The sequence below is a fragment of the Capra hircus genome, chromosome 3, assembly GCF_001704415.2.
Source record: "Capra hircus breed San Clemente chromosome 3, ASM170441v1, whole genome shotgun sequence".
Lineage (NCBI taxonomy): Eukaryota > Metazoa > Chordata > Mammalia > Artiodactyla > Bovidae > Capra > Capra hircus.
Window position 1 is genome coordinate 17,725,608 of NC_030810.1, and position 9,807 is coordinate 17,735,414.

General features: G+C 41.6%; 1 protein-coding gene across 1 annotated transcript; it reads right to left on the minus strand.

Moving 5' to 3' along the window:
* Nucleotides 8,377–9,324, minus strand: LOC102189575 (putative olfactory receptor 2B3). The gene has a single exon (XM_005701500.2). It carries the CDS (start codon nucleotides 9,322–9,324, stop codon nucleotides 8,377–8,379), a length of 948 nt encoding a protein of 315 aa, XP_005701557.2.

A 9,807-nucleotide genomic window follows, 5' to 3' on the forward strand; every position in this document is an offset into this window, starting at 1 on the left:
GATTCATATGATGGAATACTGGAGAGCAATAAAATGAACTCAGTGACCAAGAGATCAAGATGACATGAAAGTCAAATCATGATGTGGAACAAAAGCAAGCCACAGAATCCATGCACTATGGTTACATGTACATAAAGTTGGTGAATAGAAGAAACAAAACTATGTTTTACATAAACCCATACGTGTATGTGGTAAAACTACATAGAGAAATAAGGAAATAATTACAAAGTCCAGGACAGAGTGAGAGTGTGCTTGTATGAGAGGAATGTGTCAGGGGAAGCACTGGAACTGGTAATTTTCTATTTGCTCTCCTGTTGGTGGGTTTACAGATCTTCATTTTGTTATAGTTCTTTAAATATTACATACATGGTTGTTACAAGAAAACATACTGCATGCGAAAAAAGAGAAGAAAAAGAGAGCAGGTAGATAAGTTGTGGAAATAATTTATACCATTAGCAGGACCAAAGCAAACAAAACCAAATGTTACAGTATATAAATGGCTATTTGTGACTTGGGATAAAGTCTCCCACCATACATGGATTCAAAGAATCTGTAGTAACTGGTGTACTCCAGAAAACTGTTAGGGAAGTTAAAAAGTGGCCTTGGTGATGACAAAGACAATGATACTGAAAAAAAAATTCTAAAATATTTTAATTGAATAAGAGTAAAAAAAATTAACTTAAAAATTATTTTATTGGGATTTTCCTGGTGGTCCAGTGGTTGAGACTTCCAGTGCAGGAGGTGAGGGTATGATCCTTGATCGGGAAGCTAAGATCCCACATGACTCATGGTCAAAAACCAGAACATAATCAACAGAAGCAGTATTGTGACAAATTCAATAAAGAGTTAAAAAATGGCCACATTAAAAAAAAAAACACTTCTAAAAATCAAAAAAATCAATTTTATTGAGGGTACACTGATTTATAGTATCATATAATTTTCACATGTACATTATATTTCCCCTTCTGTGTATCTTACAACATGCTCCCCATCAAAGACTTACCTTCTGTTTGTTACTGTACATTTTAAACCCTTTTACCCATTTCTTCCTCCTCAACCCCAATCCCCACCAACACCTCAATCTGGCAAACATTATTCTGCTCTCTGTATCTATGTGTTTGTTTTGTTTGGTTTGTTCATTTATTTATTGCTTATCAGTTTTTTATAGTGCACATAAGAGTGATTTAAAATCCTAATTACCTTCCTTTTATGATAGATGAAAATTTAATGTACACTCTCCACGCTATTCCTCTTTATCATTCTTTCAAATAGTTGTATCATGATCTTAGATAAATCAGCAATCGGTGTTTATGTCATTCAGTTCAGTTCAGTTCAGTCACTCAGTCGTGTCCAACTCTTTGAGACCCCATGAATCACAGCATGCCAGGCCTCCCTGTCCATCATCAACTCCTGGAGTTCACTCAAACTCATGCCCATTGAGTCGGTGATGCCATCCAACCATCTCATCCTCTGTCGTCCCCTTCTCCTCCTGCCCCCTATCCCTCCCAACATCAGAGTCTTTTCCAATGAGTCACCTCTTCACATGAGGTGGCCAAAGTATTGGAGTTTCAGCTTCAGCATCAGTTCCTCCAAAGAACACCTCCAAAGAAGGAGGGCTCATCTCCTTTAGAATGGACTGGTTGGATCTCCTTGCAGTCCAAGGGATTCTCAAGAGTCTTCTCCAACACCACAGTTCAAAAAACATCAATTCTTTGGTGCTCAGCTTTCTTCACAGTCCAACTCTCACATCCATACATGACTACTGGAAAAACCATAGCCTTGACTAGATAGACCTTTGTTGGCAAAGTTATATCTCTGCTTTTGAATATGCTATCTAGGTTGGTCATAACTTTTCTTCCAAGGAGTAAGCATCTTTTAATTTCATGGCTGCAATCACCATCTGCAGTGATTTTGGAGCCCAAAAAAATAAAGTCTGACACTGTTTTCCACTGTTTCCCCATCTATCTGCCATGAAGTGGTGGGACCAAATGCCATGATCTTAGTTTTCTGAATGTTGAGCTTTAAGCCAACTTTTTCGCTCTCCTCTTTCACTTTCATCAAGAGGCTTTTTAGTTCCTCTTCACTTTCTGCCATAAGGGTGGTGTCATCTGCATATCTGAGGTTATTGATATTTCTCCTGGCAATCTTGATTCCAGCTTGTGCTTCTTCCAGCCAGCGTTTCTCATGATGTACTCTGCATATAAGTTAAATAAGCAGGGTGACAATATACAGCCTTGACGTACTCCTTTTCCGATTTGGAACCAGTCTGTTGTTCCATGTCCAGTTCTAACTGCTGCTTCCTGACCTGCATACAGGTTTCTCAAGAGGCAGGTCAAGTGGTCTGGTATTCCCATCTCTTTCAGAATTTTCCACAGTTTATTGTGATCCACACAGTCAAGGCTCTGGCATAGTGAATAAAGCAGAAATAGATGTTTTTCTGGAACTCTCTTGCTTTTTCCATGATCCAGCGGATGTTGGCAATTTGATCTCTGGTTCCTCTGCCTTTTCTAAAACCAGCTTGAACATCAGGAAGTTCATGGTTCACGTATTGCGGAAGCCTGACTTACAGAATTTTGAGCATTACTTTACTAGTGTGTGAGATGAGTGCAATTGTGCAGTAGTTTGAGCATTCTTTGGCATTGCCTTTCTTTGGAATTGGAATGAAAACTGACATTTTCCAGTCCTGTGGCCACTGCTGAGTTTTCCAAATTTGCTGGCATGTTGAGTGTAGCACTTTCACAGCATCATCTTTCAGGATTTGAAACAGCTCAACTGGAATTCCATCACCTCCACTAGCTTTGTTTGTAGTGATGCTTTCTAAGGCCCACTTGACTTCACATTCCAGGATGTCTGGCTAGGTGAGTGATCACACCATCATGATTATCCGGGTCGTGAAGCTCTTTTTTGTACAGTTCTTCCGTGTATTCTTGCCACCTCTTCTTAATATCTTCTGCTTCTGTTAGGTCCAGACCATTTCTGTCCTTTATCGAGCCCATCTGTGCATGAAATGTTCCCTTGGTATCTCTAATTTTCTTGAAGAGATCTCTAGTCTTTCCCATTCTGTTGTTTTCCTCTATTTTTTTGCGTTGATCGCTGAAGAAGGCTTTCTTATTTCTCCTTGCTATTCTTTGGAACTCTGCATTCAGATGCTTATATCTTGCCTTTTCTCCTTTGCTTTTCACTCCTCTTCTTTTCACAGCTATTTGTAAGGCCTCCTCAGACAGCCATTTTGCTTTTTTGCATTTCTTTTCCATGGGGATGGTCTTGATCCCTGTCTCCTGTACAATGTCACAAACCTCCATCCATAGTTCATCAGGCACTCTATCTATCAGATCTAGCCCCTTAAATCTATTTCTCACTTCCACTGTATAATCATAAGGGATTTGATTTAGGTCATACCTGAAAGGTCTTGTGGTTTTCTCTACTTTCTTCAATTTAAGTCTGATCTTGTTTTTCTTGACTTCACCATCTTTGGCCGGAAAGAATATAACCAATTTGATTTCGGTGTTGACCATCTGGTGATGTCCATGTGTAGAGTCTTCTCTTGTGTTGTTGGAAGAGGGTGTTTGCTATGACCAGTGCATTTTCTTGGCAAAACTCTATTAGTCTTTGCCCTGCTTCATTCTGTATTCCAAGGCCAAATTTGCCTGTTACTCCAGGTGTTTCTTGACTTCCTATTTTTGCATTCCAGTCCCCTAGAATGAAAGGGACATCTTTTGGGGGTGTTAGTTCTAAAAGGTCTTGTAGGTCTTCATAGAACCATTCAACTTCAGCTTCTTCAGCATTACTGGTTGGAGCATAGACTTGGATTACTGTGATATTGAATGGTTTGCCTTGGAAACAGAGATCATTCTGTCATTTTTGAGATTGCATCCAAGTACTGCATTTCAGCCTCTTTTGTTGACCATGATGGCTATTCCATTTCTTCTAAGGGATTCCTGCCTGCAGTAGTAGATATAATGGTCATCTGAGTTAAATTCACCCATTCCAGTCCATTTTAGTTCGCTGATTCCTAGAATGTCAGCATTCACTCTTGCCATCTCCTGTTTGACCACTTCCAATTTGCCTTGATTCATGGACCTGACATTCCAGGTTCCTATGCAATATTGCCCTTCACAGCATCGGACCTTGTTTCTATCACCAGTCACATCCACAGCTGGGTATTGTTTTTGCTTTGGCTCAATCCCTTCATTCTTTCTGGAGTTATTTCTCCACTGATCTCCAGTAGCATATTGGACACCTACTGACCTGGCGAGTTCCTCTTTCAGTATCCTATCATTTTGCCTTTTCATACTGTTCATGGGGTTCTCAAGGCAAGAATACTGAAGTGATTTGCCATAAGTGAGGTAATATATATACAAAACCCTTAGAACATTGCCTGCCAAATAGCGAGGATATACCCTTGTATAGGATTCTTTTGCTGGATGAGGTGGTTTTTCTTAATGTCTGCTGAACCCTGGTGGTACATATTTGAGAGGTTCTCAAATGCTATCTGGAAGCTCCACACAGGTAGGACGAGGCGGGCAGGCCCCATTAGCTGTTAGACTTTCCTCTGTGTTGAAGGCAGCTTATCGACTCTCCTTCTGTCCATTCCAGTTTAGAAACCATACTTTTGGGAAGCTAGAGATATCTGAGAACTATATATTCTCAAGCAGAAAAAATTTTTTTTTTGCATAATTTCCCTTCTTATAGCTTTATGAAAATGACTTTCTAGTGCAAAAAGAGTGAATTTCATTTTTGTAAATTAATTTCAATGAACAAAATTTTGAGCAAACAGGTCACATTTTCCGAATACCACAGTGTTTTCCCCTGATCTATATTTGACAATCTATACCATATCGAGTGGGCATGTAGGTTACAGTCTATAGGTTGCAATGAGTCAGAGACACAACTGAAGCAACTTAGCACACATAATAATTAATAAGCAATTAATCAGAGATTTTGGAATGGAATCAATTCACTTAATTTGAGAGGTATACTTCAAAGAACTCATTCACATCACTTCCTCTGTCATTGCAGCCCTTAAATAAAGTATAATCAGGGTGTAGGAAGCATTATCCCTCATACTGGTTTAAAATACAATTCCATACATTGAAAGAGAGGCAGGAACCAGCAGTTCCCAATGCCAAATCCAGGGTGTTCTTGTTTTGCATGATTTTAACATGCATAGGGGACTTCCCTTGTGGCTCAGTGGTAAAGAATCTGCCTGCCAATGCAGGAAACATAGGTCCGATCCCAGGGTTGGAAAGATCCCCTGGAGATGGAAATGGAAACCCGCTCCAGTATTCTTGTCTGGAGAACCCCATGGACAGAGGAGCCTGGGAGGCTGAAGCCATGGGATTGCAAGAGGTGGACACAACATACAACTGCAGACATGCATGGACTTCAGCTGTCAAGGTGAAACTGAATGATAGTTTCTCAGCAACACTGTTCACCAAGTAACTGAGGAAATACAGCTTCCTACTAGCTCTTCAGGCCATGAATCACTACATAAATAGCAGATGCATAATGATCAGTTAACAACTATCACTTCTTTCAAAGACTGTGGGTCACTGCACATCTGTTATTCGGTTCACAAACATGTGGCAAAGAGCGCGGTTGTGTTCTCCTCATTTCCTAGTGATAAACCCACATTGTGTTTTACAAAAGTAGGCAGTTGAAAGAGAAAATTAAAAAAATAATAAAGAATATATTTTTTATGCTTGGGGCTGGTGCACTGGGATGACCCAGAGAGATGGTATGGGGAGGGAAGAGGGAGGGGGGTTCAGGATTGGGAACTCATGTACACCCGTGGCAGATTCATGTTGATGTATGGCAAAACCAATACAGTGTTGTAAAGTAAAAGAATAAAAAAAAAGAATGAACTTTCCAAAGTCAACTTTCATTTGAAAAGACTCTGATGCTGGGAAAAATTGAAGGTGGGAGAAGAAGGGGATGACAGAGCATGAGATGGCTGGATGGTATCACTGACTCAATGAACATGAGCTTGAGTGAACTCCGGGAGTTGGTGATGGACAGGGAGGCCAGGCGTGCTGCAATCCATGGGGTCGCAAAGAGTTGAACACGACTGAGTGACTGAACTGAACTGAAGTTTCCAAAGCTACTAAAATAGCTTCAGAATTCAGAGAATGCAAGGAAACCAATAGCTAGAAATGTCCAATTCATATTTCTTTAAAAATATATAGTCTCAGCTTACTTGCACCCTGAAAGGTGACCTATAGGTTGCCTAACAACTCCAGACTAACTCTGGCTTGTCTAAATCCGTGAAGTAAGTGTTAGTCGCTCAGTCATGTCCGACCCTCTGTGATCTCATGGACTGTAGCCCACCAGGCTCCTCTGTCCATGGAATTCTCCAGGCAAGAATTCTGGAGTGGGTTGCCATTCCCTTCTCCAGGAGATCTTCCAGACCCAAAGATCGAACCCAAGACTCCCACATTGTGGGCATATTCTTTACCATCTGAGCTACAGGAAAGACCCAGAAGAAATCCGTGAACTCCTTTGCAGTTCAGAGCCTGAACCACACCTTCTCCAATGAGGTCTGAATCCCTCCCAGTTCTATTCTTCCTTGGCTACTATCCCTCGGCCCTTGGCTACTATCCCTTGGCCCTTGGATACCACACTGAGTTAATTATACATTACTTTTATTGTGGTTAACACTCCTTTACATCAAGTTTCCCTTGTGTAACCTTTTAGACCTAAAGAGGTATCTCTTTTTTGGACCTAGAAAACTACAATCTCTCTAAACCTTTCAAAGTAAGTATCATTATCTCCATTTTACTGAAGAGAAAATCTGAAGCTCGAATCACAAATCCTCATTGTGATTAGGAACCACAGCCAAAGTCTCAAAATTAGTAAATGAAGGAGCTGTTTTTCCAAGCCTGTTTGTCTGTTTCATCTTTGGCCAATGTATTGACCCAAAATATGGCCAATACAAAATATTGGCCTACCTAAATATTCAGCCCCTGGGCATCCATGCATCCCATATGTTCCATCCCATACTGAGCTTCATGTCTTCTCCCTGCAACTTCTCTCTGAAATCCTGTTTCCTAAAATTAAACCACAACCCAAATCTCTTCACTGAATTTGCCTTCTATCTCTTTACCAAAAATCTGAAATTTTCCTAGGAACAATACTCTCAGATGGAAGTATTCATAAACTCTTATTCATAAACTCTTTCAATAGTTTTCGCTCTCAATTCTAAATTTTCCACAACCCACTCTCTCCTTGGTTCTCCCCAACTTCTAATCCTACCATGCTGTTCTCTGGCCTAATCAAACCCTTTTGTCTTCCCATTTCTTCCTGTCATCCCACTAGTATCTTGATGTAGCCTGGATAGCATCATCAACTCCTATCCTTTCTTTGTGTTTGTGATTTGGGGGCTTGGTGCATCCTGCCAGTCTTCGTACATGACTCTTGCTCACTTGCTCTCCCAGTGCCCCGGGATCTCTCCTCAAACCCTGCTCCTTACTACTTTTCAAAACATGGTCAACAAACATCCTAAATCCACATAAGGATGAAGTATACACAAATACCAACCTTTTCAATTGTATTGCTAGCTATCCTTTTCCAGAGAGCAGAATGGCTACTCTCTGTAAGAGGAAACAGTCTCAGTAGTTTTCTTGGTAACTGAGGTGTTAGGAAAAAGAAGTCAACTATAAAAAGAAGAATGACAGTGTTTATGTAAAGCAAGCAGTGTATCAAGCACTGTTTTGAGAATGTCACCTACGCTGACTTCTCACAACAATCCTACAAAGTGATGGTTTGCTGCAAAGTATGAGCTCTGACCCACTACAATTTCTTTCAGGTGACATTTTATCTGTGTACTGAGAGACTCCCTCAAAGTTTCTCTTCACCATAACAGGGGCACATCATGGAAATACTGGATGGACAGTCACCAACCCTTGAATCCCATTCCAAAAGTCACCTTTCCTTTACCCTGAAACTATGTTTCTTTAGATCTGTTCATGCTCTGTATTGAGATAAAATCAAGTTTGCTAATCTGGGTCCTGTGAGCCATCTTGTCCCATCTACCTAGAGTTGATTTAATAGGTCCAATCCTCATGAATTCAGTTACTCAACATTTGCTTTCAGTAAATGCTTTGATTTGTCAGACTCTTTGCTGGGCCCTGGGGAAACAGGAAAGAATTAGATATGGATCTTTCCTCGGCAAGATGTCCATAGTTTAGTCTCTTGATGTTTGAAGAGAGCCCACTGGAGTCATCATCATGTCCCACCCAGGTACTTACTTTCACATATCATCTCCCCTAACAGTCAGTGATTCTTGCCTGTCCATAGGGTTACAGGAGGGGATGGGGTGGAAGAACCACAGAACCTATGGTTTCAGGTCTGGTCATAGCCTTCTGTGTTCCAGGGACCTCATTCAGTGGTCCTGCCCCAGCCTGTTAGCTTGAGGAAAGCTCTCTTTACATCTTTGTTTCTGAGGCTATAGATGATGGGGTTGAGAAAGGCAGAGATGACGTTGTAGAACAGGGCAAGTTTCTTGTCCCGCTCTGGGGAGGCATTGGCCCCAGGGTTCATGTACATAAACATGGCAGGTCCACAGAACATGGTGACCACAGTGATGTGGGAGGCACAGGTGGAGAAGGCCTTGAGCCGACCTTGGGCTGAGCGAATTCTCAATATGGTGGCAAAGATGCAGATGTAAGAAGCCAGAATGAAGGAAAGGGGTACCAGAAGAAGGATGAAACCTAGAATGAAATCTACTTGGTCATTGAGGGATGTATCTGCACAGGCCAGCTTCAGAACAGCAGGAACCTCACAGAAGAAGTGGTTGATCTCATTGGGGCCACAGTAGGGCAAGCGCATAGTGAAGACAGTGTAAACGAGAGAGCAGCTCACCCCCCACAGTCCACAAAAGACCACCATCGCCCCACACAGCCACGGGCTCATGATAACCTTGTACCTGAGTGGGTAGCAGATGGCCACATATCTATCATAGGCCATGACAGAGAACAGCCAGCCCTCAGTGATGCCCAACACCAGAAAGATGTACATCTGGGCCACACACCCAACATAAGAGATAGTTTTCTTCTGACAGACCAGATGCACCAACATCTGGGGCACAGTGGTGGTGACATAGCTCATATCCAGCATGGAGAGGACACCGAGGAAAAAGTACATGGGTGTATGGAGGCGGGAGTCCCGGTGGATTAAGGTGACAATGAGTCCATTGCCCACAAGAGTAGAGACGTAGAGGAAGAGGAAGACATTGAAGAGGATTGCATTAATTTGGGAATCCTTGGAGAAGCCCAGAAGGATGAACTCAGACACGGAGCTCTGGTTCTCCCAGAGGAAATCCTGCATTCTCCTTCAGCTGCAGAAAGAGAAATGAACCAACTATTGTCCCAGCTTAGGATGCGTATCAATCACCATGATTGTTCAGTGGTTGGCAAGGTCGATGATTTTATTTAGATATTACTCGGGATTCATATCAGGTCATTGACTGAGGCCTATCTAGGATAAGGCTAAATTAGGGAAGGGGAGGGAAAACTTTATGAGATTTTCATTCTCTCAAGTGTGAACCTTTCATCAAAACTTCCAGTTTCTCATCGTGTTTCCTCTCTTAGTCCTAGCAAGGCCACCTGCTTTCTTGTGCTTCAGGAGCCACCATCACACAGCACATTGCTTGAGGTTCTTCTGCCTTAGTCTTGGTGTAGAGTGTGATGACAAAGATTTGAAGTTTCCTTCTCCCTCCTGCCAAAAAACAAATCACTCAAAACTCTTTCCTTTGGTGCTTTAAACTTCAAATCACTATGTATATATAGGCAGGGCAAGTCAGAAATATGG